The sequence below is a fragment of the Dendrobates tinctorius genome, unplaced genomic scaffold, assembly GCF_039654945.1.
Source record: "Dendrobates tinctorius isolate UK_male_01 unplaced genomic scaffold, ASM3965494v1 ptg000030l, whole genome shotgun sequence".
Lineage (NCBI taxonomy): Eukaryota > Metazoa > Chordata > Amphibia > Anura > Dendrobatidae > Dendrobates > Dendrobates tinctorius.
Window position 1 is genome coordinate 5,524,607 of NW_027361698.1, and position 22,583 is coordinate 5,547,189.

Sequence of the window (22,583 nt, forward strand, 5' to 3'; positions counted from 1 at the left end):
GAACACACCATTCCCACTGTCATACATGGTGGTGGCAGCATCATGGTTTGGGCCTGCTTTTCTTCAGCAGGGACAGGGAAGATGGTTAAAATTGATGGGAAGATCGATGGAGCCAAATACAGGACAATTTTTGAAGAAAACCTGTTGGAGTCTACAAAAGACCTGAGACTGGGACGGAGATTTGTCTTCCAACAAGACAATGATCCCAAACATAAAGCAAAATCTACAATGGAATGGTTCACAAATAAACGTATCCAGGTGTTAGAATGGCCAAGTCAAAGTCCAGACCTGAATCCAATCGAGAATCTGTGGAAGGAGCTGAAATCTGCTGTTCACAAACAATCTCCATCAAACCTCACTGAGCTCGAGCTGTTTGCCAAGGAAGAATGGGCAAGAATTTCAGTCTCTCGATGTACAAAACTGATAGAGACATACCTCAAGCGACTTGCAGCTGTAATTGCAGCAAAAGGTGGCGCAACAAAGTATTAAGTTAAAGGGGCCGAATAATATGGCATGCCCCACTTTTCAGTTTTTGTATTTCCACAAAAATTTAAAATAACCATTAAATTTTGTTCAACTTCACAATTGTGTCCCACTTGTTGTTGATTCTTCACCAAAAATTTACATTTGGTATCTTTATGTTTGAAGCATGATATGTGGGAAAAGATTGAAAGATAGATGAGAAAGGCAGAGAAATCTGCCAAAACGTTGCTGCTAATGGATCAGTAAAGCCGTGGTTTTTCACTTTAATTTTTGGAGTGCTGCCTGTTTTTTTCTGATTTTCTATTTTGGAGGTTTGGACATCACCTTAGCAGGTTTTATTGCACCCGGTTTCTTTTGGTAGTGCTGCCAAATTTTCTTTAATTTTTTAGTTAGATAGATAGATGGATAGATAGATAGATAGATAGATAGATAGATAGATAGATAGATATGGGATAGATACACACGTGGTCAAAATTGCTGGTACCCCTTGTTTAATTGTGCTAACCATGAGCCTTACATCAGCTTTATATCAGATATAAGATGTAACCTTTATTAGAACTTATCTAAAACAAGACTACCACACAGAGTAAACAACCGTGCCACCTAACATGGCCCTGCAGAGGAGCCCTGATATTAAACTACCTAACAGCAGAGGTTGGCACCCTAAACACAATCGAGATTGGTGCCCTTGCTCTACGACGGCTGAACCCTAAATCTCCTATATACCCCTGGACTGGTGCAGCATGCAGTCACTCAATTATACAGGAAAGAAGCATATAGAGGTTGCCAAGATAGAGGTAGTTTGGTAGGCAACAATGAAAAAATGTGGAACAAAGGTGCTAGTGACACAGACAATAAAGTGACATGTGCAAAACAAATGAGTACCTAACTATACTGTTCCCTGTGACTGTAAGCCTTCCTGTCAGCAGAGGTTGGCACCCTACTGGTCAGCGGAATGGCGCCCCCGCTCCACGACGGCTGTCCCTTGGAATCCCTGATATGTCTAATGATCCTTAATAAGGGCAGCACAACAATACAATAATATAGGAGGCATGGTTCATGCCAGCAATGTAATATTGTAAAAACACCCAAGAATGGCTAAGAGGAAAACATTGGACTATTCTGAAGTGGCCTTCTATGAGCCCTGACCTACAGTAAATCCAGATGAGCATCTTTGGAAAGAGCTGAAACATACCATCTGGAAAAGGCAACCTTCAAACATGAGACAACTGGAGCAGTTTGCTCTTGAGGAGTGGGCCAAAATACCTTTGGAGAGGTGCAGAAGTCTCATTGACAGTTACAGGAATCGTTTGATTTCAGTGATTCCCTCAAAGGTTGTGCAACAAAATATTAAGTTAAGGGTGTCATCATTTCTGTCCAGGCCTATTTCATGAGTTTTATTTTTTTAAAACTTCTGTGGAAGCATGGTTGAAAAGCAATGTCTGACTTTCATTTGTTCATTTTCATAGATTTTTGATTTATTATTACGTTTGTGAGATTCAAGTTATTTCTGTTACCATTGTGGGTTTTTATGTCATTAATCGAGGGGTACCAACAATTTTGGCCACGTGTGTAATAGATAGATCAATAAATAGATAGATAATAGATAAATAGATTCATATATGTATATATATACTACCGTTCAAAAGTTTGGGGTCACCCAGACAATTTTGTGTTTTCCATGAAAACTCATACTTTTATTAATCAAATGAGTTGCCAAATGAATTTATAATCTAGTCCAGACATTGACAAGATTCGAAAAAAAGATTTTTATTTGAAATAATAATTTTCTCTTTCAAACTTTGCTTTCGTCAAAGAAAGCTCCCTTTGCAGCAATTACAGCATTGCAGACCTTTGGCATTCTAGCAGAAAATTTGCTGAGGTAATCTAGACAACTTTCACCCCATGCTTCCAGAAACCCCTCCCACAAGTTGGTTTGGCTTGATGGGCACTTTTTGCGTGCCATACGGTCAATGAGGTTGAGATCTGGTGATTGCGCTGGCCACTCCATTACAGATAGAATACCAGCTGCCTGCTTCTTCCCTAAATAGTTCTTGCATAATTTGTAGGTGTTCTTTGGGTCATTGTCCTGTTGTAGGATGAAATTGGCTCCAATCAAGCACTGTCCACAGGGTATGGCATGGCATTGCAAAATGGAGTGATAGCCTTCCTTATTCAAAATCCCTTTTACCTTGTACAAATCTCCCACTTTACCAGCACCAAAGCAATCCCAGACCATCACATTACCTCCACCATGCTTGACAGATGGTGTCAGGCACTCTTCCAGCATCTTTTCACTAGTTTTGCGTCTCACAAATGTACTTCTGTGTGATCGAAACACCTCAAACTTGGATTCTTCTGTCCATAACACTTTTTTCCAATTTTCCTCTGTCCAATGTCTGTGTTCTTGTGCCCATATTAATCTTTTCCTTTTATTAGCCAGTCTCAGATATGGCTTTTTCTTTGCCACTCTGCTCTGAAGGCCAGCATCCCAGAGTCGCCTCTTCACTGTAGACGTTGACACTGGCGTTTTGCATGTACTATTTAATGAAGCTGCCAGTTGAGGACCTGTAAGGCGTCGATTTCTCAAACTACAGACTCTAATGTACTTGTCTTGTTGCTCAGTTGTGCAGCGGGGCCTCCCACTTCTCTTTCTACTCTGGTTAGAGCCTGTTTGTGCTCTCCTCTGAAGGGAGTAGTACACACCGTTGTAGGACATCTTCAGTTTCTTGACAATTTCTCACATGGAATAGCCTTAATCTCTAAGAACAAGTTCTTTTTTTCTGGCCATTTTGAGAGTTTAATGGAACCAACAAATGTAATGCTCCAGATTCTCAACTAGCTCAAAGGATGGTCAGGTTTATAGCTTCTCTAATCAGCCAAACTGTTTTCAGCTGTCCTAACATACTTGCATAAGGGTTTTCAAGGGTATTCTAACCAACCATTAGCCTTCTTACACAGTTAGCAAACACAAAGTACCATAAGAACACTGGAGTGATGGTTGTTGGAAATGGGTCTCTATACACCTATGAAGATATTGCATTACAAACCAGACATTTGCCGCTAGAATAGTCATTTACCACATTAACAATGTATAGCATGTATTTCTGAATCATTTAATGTTAGCTTCATTGGAAAAAGCTGTGCTTTTCTTTCAAAAATAAGGAAATTTCTACGTCACCCTAAACTTTTGAACGGTAGTGTATATATATTTATTTACGCTATAAACAACATATTAAAGAGGCCTAATATTCGGGCATACCTCCAGGGGTTTATACTGTTTCGCTATGAGAGTAGAAGCTGATTTGTATCACGTAGTGCTAAAATGGAAAAACAGTTGTTACATTACACAACAATATATTTATAGTATACAGACGGTCATATGAAAAAAGAACGCCATGAAAGTACTGCTAAATAAGTGTTCACAGTATGCACATAGCTGTCCATTGACTTTTAATACCATCATGTGGTTTACAGTTGTAGCATAATGTAATCTCACGACATGCATTGAATGTGTAGAGTTTCACTTCTACATAAACCTACCACAATTATTTCTAGCTTCAGAATCAGTGATTAGTTGGGCATAGGCAAGGGCATTGCTATGGTGTTGCAGAAGTCGCAATAAACCCAGGCACTGGGTAACAGGGAGGAACAAGAGATGACCCCGGTATTATAAATGGCAGATATCAGTTGAGGAAACCAGCCCTAGATTTTGCATTGGATCCGTGTAGATTAAAGTTACACCTCTGGGCATAGGACATGTATGGATGTACATTTGGCCATGAATTCTTGCTTTTGGAGTAGTAGAATATTCCAGATGTTCCATAAAATGAATATACCTTTCAGCAGCCTATTCAGCAGGGCTCTCATCCAGCAGGGTTCCCATCCAGCAACCTATCCAGCAAGGCGCCCATCCAGCAGCCTATCCAGCAGGGCTCCTATTCAGCAGTCTATCCAGCAGGGCTCCCATCCAGCAGCCTATCCAGCAGGGTTCCCATCCAGCAGCCTATCCAGCAGAGTTCCCATCCAGCAGCCTATCCAGCAGGGCTCCCATCCAGCAGTGTATCCATCAGGGCTCCCATCCAGTAGCATATCCATCAGGGCTCCCATCCAGCAGGGCTCCCATCCAGCAGCCTATCCAGCAGGGCTCCCATCCAGCAGCCTGTCCAGCAGGGCTCCCATCCAGCAACCTATCCAGCAGAGCTCTCATGCAGCAGCCTATCCACCAGGGTTCCCATCCAGCAGCCTATCCAGCAGAGCTCCCATCCAGCAGCCTATCCAGCAGGGTTCCCATCCAGCAGCCTATCCAACAGGGCTCCCATCCAGCAGGGTTCCCATCCAGCAACTTATCAAGCAAGGCTCCCATTGAGCAGCCTATCCAGCAGCCTATCCAGCAAGGCTCCTATCCAGCACAGATTACTGTGTTGGTTGATGGACCGGCTTGTGCGAATCGATTCACACCCACTGTAGTGATCAAGGTTGCCAAAAATCCATAAATACCTGGACAGTTATAGGTAAAAATAAGACTTTTTTTCATTGTTGGCAAAAAAGAATGGTTGTCTGATCACTCATTGTAGTTTTCCAATTTGTTCATGAGATGTTGATTGATATTAATTTTTGAGTAACTTGACGAGAAATGAGAAAATTCAAGTGTTCCATCCTGTCCATAAATTGTCCATACGATCATGTGTAAGTGGAGTTACTACACCCATGACAAGAACAATGGTCATTAATTTAAAGGGAATCAGTAATCAGATTTTTGCCACCTAATCTCAGAGTAGCATAATGTAGAGTCATAGGCCTGGATTCCAGTGATGAGTCGCTTTCTGGGCAGCTTAGTGTAGTTTTGATTACAAAAACCCACTGTTTTGTCAGTAGGAGATTATCATTAGAGGACTAGTAAACAGGCTGCTAGGTAGTCAAGTACATTCATGAGCTCTGTAAAACCTCACCCCCACCATTGATTGTCAGCTTTCTGTGTACCCTGTACCTGGGCAAAAAGCTGCCAATCAGTAGTGTAGGCGGTTTTATGCAGAGCTCAACGCATCGAGAACTGCAGCAGATAAAGCAGTGATTTTATCATAATAACAGCAAGCAGCCCAGTAACTGGCACATCACTGGAATTAGGGTCTCGGTCTCTGCATTATACTGCTCTCAGATGGAATAGCAAAATTCTGTTGACAGACTCCCTTCTCAGTCACTATGTTCCCTCTTTATAAAATAATAACAGCTACACTCACGTCTGATGCGAGCTCCATTCCAGTAGTTTCATTGTTGTGACACACTATCCCTACAGTCAATCAGCGACAGCTTCACTCTCTCCTCCTTTGGACAAATCTGGAAGAAGTGAGAGAGCAGCCAGGGCTCTCACTTTCTCCAGATATCAGTTATCTTTGAAGGATGGGAAAGTGAAGCACCCACTGATTGTCTGAGCCATTGCCAACACCACAGGTATGATGGTAGCACTGGAGGTGAGCATAGCTGTTATTATTTCACAAGAGTGGAACATTGTTATTGTGGCCGGGTTGCCCAAGTAGAGGATAACCCCTTTAACTTTCAACTTCATACTTTGCCTCCCATACTAGCAAATCCTAGTCAATATACTTCTTATTCTAAATTGTGAAATAGAAACAGTGGGAAAAATACATTTTCATATACTGTACATCAGAAAGATTCTTCATAGAACAAAATTGCAGTTCTCAAAATTTCTGGACATCTCCTGCTAATCAATTCAATGCCCCACAGAAATTAAATATCCAAATTGCCTCTTCAGAGAATAAGAGGACTTGAACCCTAGTGCCACCTATTGGATGTTGCAATCCTTAAAATCAATATTGAACCATTATTGATCCTTGTCACATGACTTAAGATCCTAAGTCATGTGGCAAGACTTGTTAAATGGTTGATATTGACTTTTAGGATTGCTATTATCGAGCCTTGTCACATGACTTAAGATCCAAAGTCATGTGGCAAGGCTTGCTAAATGGGTGATGTTGACTTTTAGGATTGCTACATCCAATCAGTTGCCCTAGAGTTCAAGTCTTCTTCCTCTCTGAAGAGGCAATTTACATATTTAAATTCCCAGAGGAGTATTGCATGGTCTTTAAGTCTCCTTACACAGGCTTAGGACTCTCAATAAGAAGAAAAGTTTTACCTAAGACCCACAAAAAATAAAAACAATATAAACTCGCCTTCTGTTTTGGTGCTATTCCAGCACAGGTTGTTGTGAGTGATGTGGCATTATTTTGTTATGTGACCGCTGCAACCAGTCAGTAGTATCTGATCTGCTGCTGCTCATCACTGGAATGGTGCTGCTGTGGAAGGTGAATATAAGCTCTTCTTAATTTACTCCAGGATATTGAGCATTTAAGAAAAGGTTATACAAGCAGTGGACAACCCTTTTAAATTTAGACCCTAATAGTTTTCATCTCATTGTATAGCTTACTTGATTATATGTTTGGTAATTTCCCATAATTTCCTGTTGATGGTCTATTGTTAAGATAGGCCATCAATAAATGATTGGTGGGGTCTGGCCATTGGATCCTCACCGATCAGCAGACTGAAGGGGTTAGTCCCTTTTTTTTGTTTTACTTTTTTTGGCTTGGAATGGTATTTTAAGTCGTGTATCTATGGAATATAACTTTAAATTCAAAATTATAAACTTTTTTTTCTAAGCTGCAAATGCTATGAGAAATATAATTCCGAAAATATGGGATTCATCTAATGTTATATGTTTTTTAATATAGGAAGAGAAGTTGGAAGACAGTCTTCAGTACTTGTCGACGTTGATGGCTCCAATCTACAGGAAGCTTGCACCAGATGCCTATACTAACCAGGTATTTAATATTATGTGTGAATTTAATATATAACGCTTCATTATAACTAAAATACTTTTTCTCATATATTTTGCTACAGATGTAAATAAGAACAAATATTTGGGTACAAACTGCTAAGACATTACAAAATTTCCTCTTGCTTTGAAAAAAGTTGTCAGCCTAATAGCCAATTCTCTCTCTATCATTGCCTTGTAGGTTGAGCATGAGCACAGAGCCCCAGATTGCCGTCTTGGCCGGAAGGAAGGTCGCCCTTTCTCAGGAGTAACAGCTTGCTTGGACTTTTGCGCTCATTCCCACAGAGATTTGCACAATATGCAAAATGGCAGCACACTGGTAATTCAGATTTGAATTTTTGGATTAATTATGTAAAATTATAAATGAAGGATATATGTTTGATAGTCTCATAGAGAGGCTTTCAATCTAATAGATACCTGAAAGTCCAGTATATCCAGAAAAGCCAATAAACAAATGTGTCCGTAAAATTAATGATGCTCAGACAATCTGTAAAAAATCCCATTCTGTTTAACGAAAAATGTTGGCACAGTTCTGGTGGTCCCATTCCCTTTGCTGTTGGATAGTGAAAATAACAAGTTATTTCACATTAATTGAGGTTGTTCTCCCCCCATGCACCACGCCACTAAAGGCCCCGTCTCACTAAGCGATCTCGGTAGCGAGATCGCTGCTGAGTCACAACTTTTGTGACGTAACAGCGATCTCACCAGCGAGATTGCTGTGTGTGACGTCGATCAGTGAGCGGCCCCCCTGCCGGTATCGCTGATCGCTGCAAGAAACCTCTGGACATTTCTTTGGTCGCTGGTCAGCACGCATCGCTGCGTGTGACAGGCGGGAGACCAGCAATCATGTGTAAAAAATAACAAAAAAAAATAAAAAATATAGTTATTCTCACCTTCCGACGTCCCGTTCAGCCATCCTGCCTCTCTCCACGCTCCGGTCCCAGAAAGCCTTTGCACGAATGACCGCGAGACTTTGTTATCCCTCGAGACCGTGACATCTCGCGGACATTCGTGCAAAGGATCACTGGGACCGGAGCATGGAGAGAGGCGGGATGGCTGAATGGGACGTCGGAAGGTGAGAATAACTATATTTTTTATTTTGATTCTATTTTTTACAGCGATGGCCAGCGATGCCGGACGCTCGGCATCGCTGTGCTGATCGCTGGTGAAGCTGTCTGTGTGACAGCTCACCAGTGATCACATAGCGACTTACTAGCGTTCCTGACACCTTGATATCGGTGTCGTGATCGCTGGTAAGTTGCTTAGTGTGACGGGGCCTTAACTCCTTACTCCATTAGGACAACTTCCCATCTGTTGCCAAAGATCCACAAAAAGATATAACCAAGGCAGCAGAGTATTGACATTGTTAGCAAGCAAAGGGGTCCGGAAGATGTGAGAATAGTCACAAGAGGCAAAACCTAGCACAATATTTGAGGCTATATTGGTCGTATATATGCCCCCTTTTCTTCTACATATGCACTCTACATCTATATGTTATTTCCAAGACTTTGGATCATTCCAACTAGCAATCAAAATTACTCTGCACATATTTGTTGTACCATATCAGTCCAACAAGCTCAGTAATACTGTGTTCCCACTATCCTCCAGGTTTGCACTTTAACCAGAGAAGACAATCGTGAAATTGGTAAACGTCCCCAGGATGAGCAGCTGCACGTTTTACCTCTTTATAAAGTCTCTCATGTGGATGAATTTGGCAGCACAGAGGCACAGGAAGAGAAGAAAAGAACAGGTGCTATCCAGGTTCTGAGTTCTTTCCGCAGGCAAGTGAGAATGCTGGCAGAGCCCGTGAAAACCTGTCGGCAAAAGAAAATGGAAGCCAAGAAAGCAGCAGCAGAAAGACAGTCAGCAAACTCAGAAAATGGCCCAAGCAAAGGTGAAAAAGAGAAATCTTCTCGTTACAAGAATGGACAAAATGCACATTCTGAATTGGCTAACCACGAAAAACAGCTTACAGGTAGGGAAATATATTTGCTCTGTTTCGAAAGCCAATAATGGCGGCACTCTGGGATGCAATACTCATTGCTTAGCCATTAGTAGGAAATTAATTGGTATATTTGTGAGTTTGTGAGTCTTACTTCATCTAGCCAAAAAAAAAGAGTGACATATTTCTCTGTATGCATGCTAAATCAGAGAAGACTGTCAATCAGGACCAAAGTATGATAATCTATGTGCCTCTGTGCATGTCCTCTATACTATTCTGCCACCAGATACATAAGTATAGAACAGAGAAGCTAAAGAACTAATTGATGGCAATTGACTCATTTTAGGCACTTCTCTTTCAGCCTATAAACTCAAGCAAAAAATACACTTCCATAAGATATTTTGTGTGTCCAGTGTTTCGTTTGTTATATGGGCAGCCCGGGTAAATGATTTCAGAATTATCAGTGTAAAAACTGAGCACATTGTCTGGGAATTTGTGCTAACTATTATTAGCCATGTAAACATAATTTCGAACCACCCTGATGATTGGCTTTTTGGTTAACTCATTTCTGCAAACTTATACACAGTCCTTAAAACTGTTCATATAGTACCTGAAAATGTATATTGAAACTCTAATTACTTTTGCAAAGTGAATGCGTAATTTTGTTTTCTCTTAATTGCAGAACTTTTAAGAATTTCAGGACCAGCCATGCAACAGGGCTCTATTCCTAACCCTAGTCACACGAACCCCATGAATTCATTTCCTACAGCAGATCCAAATAATCATTATGCAAGAATTCCTAACCTGGCCGACCCTTATCAGAATGCCTCCTCCAACTTTGCCGGCTCTAATCATATGGATCTTTTTCATACACCTCCAAACTCAGCAGTTTCCTGTGCCTCCACTCCAATGAACCCTTACCAAGGATCCTTAAATCAAAGTAGTCCATGTCCCCCGTATCAATGTAATGGAAATGTCCCAATGGACAACTGTTCTCCATATCTCAGTCATTATCCTCCACCTCAACAACATATGTTCTACAGGTTTAAAAACCAAGATCCAGCAGCTAATCTTAGTATTCCTCCAGTGCAGTCATTGTACCAGCAGAGGTTTGCTAATAGTAAGGCCTATGGTCATAAATACATGAATTATGGAAACCAAAGCACCCAAGTTGAGGATTTTAATGGCTGCAATCTCAAACCAAACTCCAACCCTATGGGATCATTTAACCCTTATGCTTTACATCAAGGAGATAATCACATGATGGAAGCTGTCTCAAAGGCAAATGCTAGCCTTAGTAATACGGAGTACAATTCTCTAAGTAAAAATGGTGATTACCCCCTTCCACACTCCTTACAGGCTCATGAAAGCAATGTATCTACAGGAGGCAGAGCTGGCCCTCTGCACCTTCATGGTAAAAACAGTGACATGCACTCAAATGTAGTGAATGGAATACCTGAAATGCTTCCAAGTCTTAATCATGACAGAACTATTACGGGAGGTCACAGTAGAGCTAATGGTGCTAATGTTCAGGAAAAGCTATCACAAGCCTCTGCAATTGTCCAAGAAGATCCACGAGAAGTTTGGTCAGACAGTGAGCAAAGTTTTCTAGATCCTGATATAGGAGGAGTGGCAGTGGCCCCAACTCATGGTTCAATCCTCATTGAATGTGCGAAGCGTGAGCTTCACGCCACAACCCCTTTAAAAAACCCCAATAGGAATCACCCTACCAGGATATCACTTGTGTTTTATCAACATAAAAGCATGAACGAGCCAAAGCATGGCTTGGCATTGTGGGAAGCAAAGATGGCAGGCAAAGCTAGGGAAAAAGAAGAGGACTGTGAAAGGTATGGTCCAGATTACGTTGCTCCAAAATCTTACAATAAAAAGGCTAAACGGGAACCTGTTGAACCAACCCATGAGCCTGCTGAACCAACTTACCTACGTTTCATCAAATCACTCACCCAGAGGACAATGTCAATGACCACAGATACACAAGTAACCACATCTCCATACGCCTTAACACGGGTTACAGGTCCTTACAACAGATACATGTAGTCTGTTGGGTTACCTCACATACTTCAGATTGGTGCATCATTTTGTGATAGGCTTCTTCATCTGGTTGTGTGGAATGCTGTGGCTGAGAAGGGACAGTATTTAACTAATTATAAATGTGATCTATGGGAAAGAATACCAGCAAAACCAAGAAAAGGTATTTTTAGCATCATATATCTCTTCTTTGACTAACAGGTCACAGAATAAGTCAAATAATGCAATCACCCTATGCAATGGTGTCGGCAGATATCAAAAATAGGTTTAATGGATGAAGAAAAATTGTATTTTCCATCTTTGACCATACAACATTGTACATCTGTGACCACTTTATTTTTTTTTATTAAAAAAATGCCTAGGTAGGAGCCAGAGGTAAACTTGCTGTAGTATTACAACATCAGGAATCTTACAAAGACCTTGTGGTGCTGACTTCTTAATGTGCTAAATGATACTGGAATTGCATTTTTTTTATCCTAGCTATAATAGCTTAATAATGACCTCCAGTGTACTGAAGTAATGTAGATACACAAATCATAGTTTAAAAAAAACACTGAAAATATTTGGACATTTAGAAAAATTGGTGCTATCATGTGCGTCTTTATGAATTCTTAATGCCTTGAAAGATTAATGCCATTTAATGAGTATAAATGAATTAAATAAGTAAAAAAAAGAGAAAAAGTACACTTTTAAATAAATTCTAATTGTTTTATCTAAGTTCTGTTAAAGACTAATTTAAATTCATAGCATTTAGTGATCACAAGTGAAAGAGCCTACTATATTACCTATGTCCTGTATTGCATAACTAATTTGTATATACTATGTTTTTATAACCAATTCATTTAAATCATTGATTCCTTAAATTATTTCAATTTTTTTCTCTTTGAAGGGATTGTACGGTCAAAAGGTATTGATGACCTATAGGATCGTGGTAATCCAAAAGCTGGCACCCCACATCGATCAGCTGTTTTAATCTCCACCAGCGGGCAGATGTAACCGCATAGAATGGAGAAGCAATGTATAGCTCCATTCAATGTTTAGTGGCCTACTGCCAGTACTGCAGAACAGTGCCTATTCATAAGCGGAAAACAATGGATTGGTGGGGGGTGTCAGTTGTCGGGCCTGAGGTCATCGATATCTCCTTACCAGACAGCCCATTTAAAGTATTCTTTGATGTTAACCTAGGTCAAATGCATAACCCTTAAAGAGTTTATCCAGGACTTTTTTACTATGGTAATAAAACTAACAGGCAGGTACTTTCTAGCTACCTGCCTGTTGCCGATCTGTGCCGTTGCAGAGCAGTCATAGACTGCTCCTGTTGGCGATTCAGCTGTTTCCACTGATGTCACATCGACAGAGCAGTTGCTTCTCTTCAGCCCCGCTCTGTTGACAGAGCATGACTCAATATGGAGAGCTGGCTGTCAATCAGCATGACGTCGGCAGTCATGTCTCGTCAACAGACCAGCCTGGAAAAGCTGCTATGTTGACGTTGAGCAGCTGAATCACGAGCAGGAGCAGTCAATGATCGCTCTGTGTCAGCACTGGGTAAAACAGTCAGATAGTTAGCAACTACCTGCCTGTTAGTTTTTAGGTCCATAGTAAAAAAAATAGTCATGGATAAATCTTTTAAAAAATACAGGATCAATATGATTTTGTAGTATGAGAGGTTTTTGAAGACCTTGTCCATAAGCGAATTCATTTTTAACAGTGATGATAATTATGTTTGAAATTTAACAGCTGAAGCAAAGTCAATGAAATTTCATGCCCATAGTGCATTTTTTTTGTGTTTTTTTTTCCTATAAGCTTCTTTGGGAAGCCTTAAAAAACACAGATAAAAAAGCAGTTGTGCTTTTAACTGCAGAATCTCAGAATTTCTGCATTAAAAAATACATAGAAAAATGCTGCTTCAACTCTAGACCAAAATGCAGCAAAAAAAGCATCTTTGCATGTTGAAATATGATGGTGATATATGGGTATCGAACCAATGTATAGGCTTCGAATTATCCTATAAACCATTATGGCTGCAAGAACTGTGTTCCTTTCCATAAATATCTCTTAGATATATGGCCTAAGCTTTGCATTAAAGAAGCTTTATTAATCCTTACAAAGTTCTATTTTTTTTTTCATGTGTTCACATATTTATCAGATACTAATTCTCCCAATGTTACAGTGGACCCCAAATTGTGTAAAATGCATAAATTAGCATACTCATCAGGTGCTTATTATCACTAGGTCCAGCACTGGCTCCCCACCACTGCTCCGGTCCGGGTGTTTTACATGCAGCAGTGACATCACGGCAACAGCTCGCGTTACCGATCTAGCCAGTCACTTAGTTCAGTGCTCGTACAATGAGTCTGACAGCACGTGATGCTGAGCTCAGTCCTCGAGCTGCTGGGCTCAGTGATTGGCTAGAGTAGTGATGCACGCTGTTGACGTCAAGTCACCACTGTAGGCAAAACACCAGGACCGGAAGAATGGCAGAGAGCTAGAACTATACCCAGGGAGGGTGAGTGCACAGTTTGGGGTCAATTGCCAATTCCTTGTTACCATATGATTAATTCTACTCTACCTTTGGATTCTCCATCTTGCTTTTTCTACATCAACTAATAGTTGATCTGATCCATGAAATACTTACTACTGTACAGTAAAAAGACCAGTGGATATGTAGATGGAATCTATGTGATATAATGAGCACAGGACAAGTACAAGTTTTATATCAAGTCATATGCTAACATTTGCAGCATTGATTTATTTATCATTTTAAGTTATTGAACTATGTACTATTCTTTTAAACATTTTAAATATTATCCTATAATGCACAATTCCTATTCCCAAGTTATTTACTTTCTCTATAGCACTTACTTCTACAAACATACAGACCTGCATTTATCAAGAGTAGCATCATTTCAGCCAGTTTATGGGTTAAAACGTGACAACCTTATTGACATATTGTATGTTATTGCACATTAATAACTATGAATTCTCTTCGGTGCTTAATCTGTCACAACATACATCAACTTTCACACTGGCTCTAATGACGTCACTGTTTATATGCAATGGCCTTTGTACAGATATGACTTTTTGATGATTTGAACAATTTTCGTGACATTATTAAAAAGTCACTTTTCGGAAATCCTTTAATCTTATGTTTAAGCCTTAAAGTCTAAATCCTAGCAAAGCAGTAAGCCACACATGCTTTTCAATTCAGTTTTACAAACTGATGAGCATGGCGCAAATAGCTGTAAAACGTGGTAAAAGGTTACAAAGTAACAATACTTTTTTATTCATCCTCCAGGCATTGCAAAGTTAATAATTTTTGTAATATACTTCATTAACTTATTTTGCTTCCTTCTCTCCTAAACATTATGTTGCAGTGCAGTTAAAGGGTTCAGTTTATGCTTCTTTAGAATCTCATTTTAACTGCTGCTCAGAAATATTTGGACTTTACCTGTCTAAGCATCTTTGCGCCGATCCTCGGTTCTCAGGAAAGACAATTTTCTCACACAGACTGATTGAATATACTGTACAGATATTGCTAAGCATCAGTTGAAAGTAGATTCTATAGGAGCATAAATTGGCCATTGGAACAACCCTGCAGCACAGTATGTGTGACAGAGGGAAGCAAAATAAGGTAACGAAGTACATTACAAAAATTCATAACTTTGCAATACCTAAAGGATGAAAAAAATGTAAAAAAAAAAAAAAGTTTAGTTACTCTTTAAACTACCGTAATATTTTGGATTAATATGTGCCAAATTATTGGATACAAAAAAAATGATGAATGTGGGCCACGGTTTTTGTAGTAAAGGGAATCTGTCAGCAGTCTTTTGCTAATTCATCTGAGAGCAGCATAATGTAAGCAAAGAAAAGCTGAATCCAACGATTTATCACTTAAGGGCCTGTCACACTAAGGGATATCGCTAGCAATATCGCTATAACGTCACTGGTTTTTGTGACATTATAGCGATATTGCTAGCGATATCACAATGTCTGATACTTACCTGCGACCGCTCCCCTGCTGGTTATCACTGATCGCGCGAGAACGTCCTGAGCCGTTTCTCGTCGTCAGCTTCCTGCTGGGGCTTCCTGCTGTGATGATGAGCGACGCGTGGACGCAGGCGGGAGGACGTCAGGATTGCCTCGTCTGACAGGTAAGTAGCGACCCCCAACCCCTGCGATGTCGCTGGTGAGATCTGCCTGTGTGGCAGCTCACTAGCGACCGCTTAGCGATGTACCAGCGATCCTGACTGCGTCATATCGCTGGTCGGGATCGCTGGTACATCGCTAAGTGTGACAGCACCTCTAGTTTAGCTGCGAAAGCTAGCTCCAACCATGCCAGGCTCGTAGTGTACAAAGTACATAGACAGTGAGATGCTTATCACAGGATGTTAATGTCCAGCAATGTTAATCTCTTAATGATAAATCTTTTACGGTTAGTAAACAACAGGCACTTTGACAAGTGACATACCCTGAATTTTGTGTTTCAGAGTCTACCTCACGCTGTCTTCCGATCATATAGCAAAAACCTGCTGACAGATTCCCTTTAATGGGGCAGTCAGAGTTCTAGTAGCTATTAAGAAACTTCAATAATAAAGAAATAAAAGTTTGCCAATCTATAATTATATATACAAATTATGAGATCTCTAGAAACAACCAACAGTACTGTACAATATCATATTAACACACATGCACAAACATAGTAATATACAGTTAGGTTCCGAAATATTTGGACAGTAACACAAGTTTTTGCATTTAGCTGCATACCAAAACATATTCAAGATACAGTTATGTAATCAATGTTGGCTTAAAGTAATTGGACTATTATCGCTAAAGCTCTTTAATAGGTTGTATGGGTTACTGCCTTGCAAATCAATCCTCAATTAAGCAGGTAAATGGTCTAGAGCTGATTCCAGGTGTGGCTTTTTCATTTGGAAGCTGTTGCTGTGAACCCACAACAAATGGTCAAAGGAGCTCTTAAAGGAAGGGAAACAGACCAACATTAGGCTGAAAAAAAGAGGAAATCTGTCAAAGAAATAGCAGAAATGTCAGCAGCAGCCAAATCAATAGATTGGTATATTCTGCAAAAAAAAAAAAGAGTGCATTGATGAGGATGGGAACTCAAAAAAGTACGGATGTCCACAGAAGACCACAGTGGTGGATAATCGCAGATTCCTTTCCATGATGAAGAAAAACCCTTCACAACATCCACCCAAGTGAAGAACACTCTCCAGAAGGTACCGGTTTCAGTCTCTCAGTCTATCATAAAGAGAAGACTTCATGAGGGCAAATCCAGAGGTGCAAACCATTAATCAGCCTTAAAAATAGAAAATCCAGATTAGATTTTGCCCCAAAAAATCTAAAGACGTCAGCCCAGTTCTGGAAAAGCATGCTTTGGACAGATTGAACTAAGATAAACCAGTATTAGAATGATGGGAAGAAGAAATTATGGAGCAGGCTTAGAACGGCTCATGATGCAAAGCACACCAAATCCTTTATAAAACATGGTGGAAGCAGTGTGGTGGCATGGGCATGGATGGCTTCCAATGGCACTGGGTCACTAGTGTTTATTAATGATGCGATTGAAGGCAGAAGCAGCTGGATGAATTCTGAAATGTACATGGTTGTAGTCTCTGCTCAGATTCAACCAAATGCAGCAAGATTGATTGGACTTCACAGTACAAATAGACAATAACCGAAAACATATTGCGAAAGCAACCCAATTTTTTTTTAAGGCAAAGAATTGTGATATTCTGCAGTCAACCACCACATCTCAACCCTATTGATCATGCATGTCACATGCTTAAGGCAAACCTTAAGGCACAAACAAGCAACAACTGAAGTCAGCTGTGGTAAAGGTCTGGTACAGCATTACAAAGGAGGAAACCCAGCATTTATTGACATCCACGGCTTCCAGACTTCAGACAGTCATTGCCTGCAAAAGATTCTCTACAAAGTATTAAAAATTAACATTTTATTTATGATAAAATTAATTTGTCCAATTACTTTTGAGCCTCTGAATTGATGAGGCTTTGTAGAAAAATGGTTGCAAATCTTGAACGTTTCACAGGACATATTTGTTCAACCCCTTTAATGAAATCTGAAAGTCTACACTTCAATTGCATATCAGCTGTTTCATTCTGAATAAAAACCATAATGGCACGCAGAGCCCAAATCAAGAAGATTCGGTCACTGTCCAAATATTTCTGGCATTAAAGGGGTATATACCAGGGAGATAATAATGTTGTTTTCTTCACTGCAGGGTTACTAGCAGGGAACAGGCCACACCCATGCCACACCTCCTCACCTTGGACTGCAAATAAAGAGACATTATCAGGGGGTTGGTGAAACAGGAGCTGCTCTTCACTGCTCACCTATCCATCTGAGATATTATATCAATATGCAGCTCCATGCTGCTACTATCAGCCTGTCAACTGATAACAATTGTTTCTGTGTAGAGAACGAAGGGTGTGGACATGCCACCTTTTCTCGGACTGGCTGTTACTAACAGCGAGGAGCTTCACATTGTTGTGTGACATAATATCCCAGACGAGAGGGGAAGCAGTAAGGAGCAGCTGCTGTCACACTGAATTACAAGTGTTATAAAGATAATAGAAGTGCACTCCGCATCTCATCTTTATAGTTTATGAGGGCAGGGACAGTACAACATTTTATATCTCCTCAAAGTACCCCTTCAATTGTACATGTATGAAAAATATTTTAAAATGCAAACAGACTCTCGTACATGGGGCCGAGATGTCAATTACATTGTACTCCCAGCTACATTAATTTGCTTGATGATTTTGGTGATCATTATACAGGTACTCATTCTTATTTCTAATCTCACACTTCTAGATAACCCCTTTATTTCTACTAAAACCATCAGCAAAAGTTTTACATGAGCAGTCATTTAAACATTTTTTCCCTTGTAAATATCTATATTTATTGTGTTCCAATGGAACTAATGGGCTGTTATGTTTAAACCTGCTTTATGTATGAAATGTTAACTGTATGAATTTTGCTAGGAAATTGTAGAAAAGAGGTGCAAAATCAGTGCTGACAGCATCATGCTTCCAAGAAATAAAAAAAAAAATCAATTAGGCGTTCATTTATCATTTCTAATTGAAATCAAGATCATGTTGGATTCCGTGAAGCTGTTTAGATTTCATACCATGGTGGCATAACTGCTAGCTATGTATAATTAATTGGTTTTGTGACCGCACATAATCCATTTGATATCTTAATGGTGAAGGTTAATGTAGATTACAGTTTATTAATCCTGGTGGAACTGATGTGGAAGTTTAGATTTGATCACAATGGATGCATCTATCAATAATCTTATCACAACTGGCTATTTCGTATAGTGAATTTTACAGCGTTGACTTACTTGGTTGAATACATGTTCATTTAACAGCACATTTTAGGATATAGCAAGGTTTTCATGTTTTAAACTATAGGTAGTTTTATAATTTTTTGTACCAAAGTTTCTCATTCGGATTAATTTTTAATTTATGCAATGTTGAATTTTATGTCACAGTTTACATATGAATACAATAAGCTATCATAAATAGTACTAGCTCAGTAGTACATTTGTCTCAAAGCTACAAAGATAGGGTGTATTCGTAGGTCTGAACTTATTTTTGGTTGTTTACTAACTGCAAAATTTGTGGCTGTGCAAACATTTAGGCCTACTTATATTGTTTCAACTTAGAACCCAATGCATACATTGGCCCTTACCATACAGCTCATAGTACATTTTCATTTGTGTCAGACAGTAAAACAGACATGACCGAGATGATCGAATTTTTTGAAATTTGAATTCGCAAGGTTCATCAACATTTTCCCCAAAATTTGACTCCCTCAAAGATGTGACATCATCTTGCTGTGACTGAGATGAGTGATATGCTCATAATCTATAAAGCCCTCAGTTTCCTCCTCACTATACGCTTGCCGGAGGCAAAGATCACCATTTGTGGGCTATATTAAGTAGCACTAAAGCTGGGGCAGCTCAAGCCAATAATGGTAGTGCTTCTGCTGCTGATAGTGGTTTCCAAATTCTTAGGCGTGGTATGTGTTTTTCTATTTTTCTCTTCCACATGCATTCTCATTGCAACTATTTTTTTACTTTATATATGGTACAACACTATAATTAACTTTTACCAATCTTTTAAACCCCAATTATTCAATGCCTACCAAAAAAGGTTGCAGCAAGCAATGTTATATAGACAGGTAGGTAATAATAATCTCTTTATTTCTATAGTGCCAACATATTCCACAGTGCTTTACAGGTTTTGCACACATTATGAACGCTGTCCCGAATGGGGCTCTCAATCTAGATTTCCTATCAGTATGTCTTTGGAATGTGGAAGGAAACCCACGCAAACACAGGGAGAACATACAAACTCCTTGCGGATGTTGTCACCAGGTTTGGCCGATACGAGTTACGGCCACCGCCTTTCAGGGCTTATCTGCAGCATTTTTTAATGCTGTAGATAAGCTCCCGATCCGACCTGCAAGAGAAGAAAAATAACTTTTCATATACTCACCTAGGGGGCTGAGGGGTGTCACTGGTCCTGGTCCGGCACCTCCTATCTTCTTGCGATGCCACCCTCCTGCTTGCTTCATGGCTCGCCAGCATCTCGCTCTTGCACAGCCGTACTTATGTGCCCTGTTGAGGGCAGAGTAAAGTACTGCAGTGCATTTACACACTGCAGGAATTTGCTCTACCCTCAACAGGACAGATAAGTACTCCTGCACAGGAGCATGATGCCGGGGAGCCATGAAGCAAGCAGGAGGGTGGCATCGCAAGAAGATGGGAGGTGCCGGACCAGGACCAGCGACTCTCCTCAGCCCCCCAGGTGAGTATATTAAAAGTTATCTTCTCTTGCAGGTCGAATCAAGGGCTTAGCTACAGCATTATAAAATGCTGTAGCTAAGCCCTGAAAGGTGGTGGCTGTAACTCGTATAGGCCAAACCTGGTGACAAGTTCGCTTTAAGATTTTTTTTTGTGTTCTGTAAAAATTATAGTGTCGTCTTGCTGCTGTTTTCTGAGAAATGTATTAAGATTTTTTTTTTTAAATTTTAATACAGCATGACAGATGCCAGCTACAGTCATGGCCAAAAGTTTTGAGAATGACACAAATATTAATTTTTACAAAGTCTACTGCTTCATTTTATCTAATGGCAATTTGCATATACTCCAGAATGTTATAAAGAGTGATCAGCTTAACAGCAATTACTTGCAAAGTCAATATTTGCCTAGAAAATGAACTTTATCCCCCAAAACACATTTCAACATCATTGCAGCCCTGCCTTAAAAGGACCAGCTAACATCGTTTCAGTGATTGCTCCATTAACACAGGTGTGGGTGTTGATGAGGACAGGGCTGGAGATCAATCTGTCATGATTAAATAAGAATGACACCACTGGACACTTTAAAAGGAGGCTGGTGCTTGGCATCATTGTTTCTCTTCTGTTAACCATGGTTATCTCTAAAGAAACACGTGCAGTCATCATTGCACTGCACAAAAATGGCCTAACAGGGAAGAGTATCGCAGCTAGAAAGATTGCACCTCAGTCAACAATCTATCGCATCATCAAGAACTTCAAGGAGAGAGGTTCCCTTGTTGCCAAAAAGGTTCCAGGGCGCCCAAGAAAGACCAGCAAGCGCCAGGACCGTCTCTTAAAAGTGTTTCAGCTGCGGGATCGGGCTACCAGCAGTGCAGAGCTTGCTCAGGAATGGCAGCAGGCAGGTGTGAGTGCATCTGCACGCACTGTGAGGCGGAGACTATTGGAGCAAGGCCTGGTCTCAAGGAGGGCAGCAAAGAAGCCACTTCTCTCCAGGAAAAACATCATGGACAGACTGATATTCTGCAAGAGGTACAGGGAGTGGACTGCTGAGGACTGGGGTAAAGTCATTTTCTCTGATGAATCCCCTTTTCGATTGGTTGGGATATCTGGAAAACGGCTTATTCGGAGAAGACCAGGTGAGCGCTACCACCAGTCTTGTCTCATGCCAACTGTCAAGCATCCTGAAACCATTCATGTGTGGGGTTGCTTCTCAGCCAAGGGAATGGGCTCTCTCTCAGTCTTGCCTAAAAACACAGCCATGAATAAAGAATGGTACCAGAATGTCCTCCAAGAGCAACTTCTCCTAACCGTCCAAGAGTAGTTTGGCGATCAACAATGCCTTTTTCAACATGATGGAGCACCTTGCCATAAAGCAAAGGTGATAACTAAATGGCTCAGGGAACAAAACAAAGAGATTTTGGGACCATGGCCTGGAAACTCCCCAGATCTTAATCCCTTTGAGAACTTGTGGTCAATCATCAAGAGACGGGTGGACAAACAAAAACCTTCAAATTCAGACAAAATAAAAGCATTGATTTTGCAAGAATGGACTGCTATCAGTCAGGATTTGATCCAGAAGTTGATTGAGAGCATGCCAGGGAGAATTGCTGAGGTCCTGAAGAAGAAGGGTCAACACTGCAAATATTGACTTGCTGCATTAACTCATTCTAACTGTCAATATAACCTTTTGTTACTCATAATATGATTGCAATTATATTTCTGTATGTGATAGAAACATCTGACAAACACACATAAAAACCAGAGGCCAGCAGATCATGTGAAAATATAATATTTGTGTCATTCTCAAAACTTTTGGCCATGACTGTACTGATCAATCTCACTGTGTCTGTCATTACTGCTGCTAGCACCTTTCCTATTTCTCGCCCTATGAATTGAATCTCTGTATTATTCACAAACTTGTGGACTCATCTCCTTCACTGCTGTTGCTTTTTCTTCCGATTTCTGTTGCTGAGCTGTGAGCTCTGATGTTCTCTCACTATAAAGAACCACTCTAAAATGGCTGCTGCATTCCCTGCCTAGGCTTTTATGCAGGCTATGATAGTTCCTCTTGATTGGCTGCACTATACCATGTGATGGGGTACCTGCAAGGCATTATGGGGAAGCTAGCAGGTTTTTTTTCTATTTTGCGCAACTGTATCGCAAACTGTTCAAATTCACTAGAATTAGTGAATTTTATAAAATTGGACTCTAATTCAATTAGTATTGAAACAATTCGATCATCTCTATAGAGTCATGTTTCACTGGTGATATATAGTAATTGGGAGGGGGCTAGAGCTCATTATCTTTACTCTCTTCCAATCATTTTTGATTATGTAAGGGCTGGCATTTGCACCTTTCACACCAATTTTGAAAACCTCAGTGATTAAAAGTCACATAGTTATGATTTTGACA

The 22,583-nt window shown here is 40.2% G+C and overlaps 1 protein-coding gene across 1 annotated transcript in view; it reads left to right on the top strand.

Annotated features, from left to right (window-relative positions):
• The window catches only part of TET2 (tet methylcytosine dioxygenase 2), a 99,170-nt gene extending 79,335 nt beyond the window's left edge, over positions 1-19,835 (top strand). Inside the window, exons 7-10 of the mRNA XM_073571810.1 lie at positions 7,230-7,319; positions 7,515-7,652; positions 8,942-9,308; positions 9,958-19,835. Coding sequence (XP_073427911.1) covers positions 7,230-7,319; positions 7,515-7,652; positions 8,942-9,308; positions 9,958-11,333 — 1,971 coding nt within the window. The 3' untranslated portion in view covers positions 11,334-19,835. The remainder of the gene's footprint in view (positions 1-7,229; positions 7,320-7,514; positions 7,653-8,941; positions 9,309-9,957) is intronic.
• Positions 19,836-22,583: the final 2,748 nt, after the last annotated feature.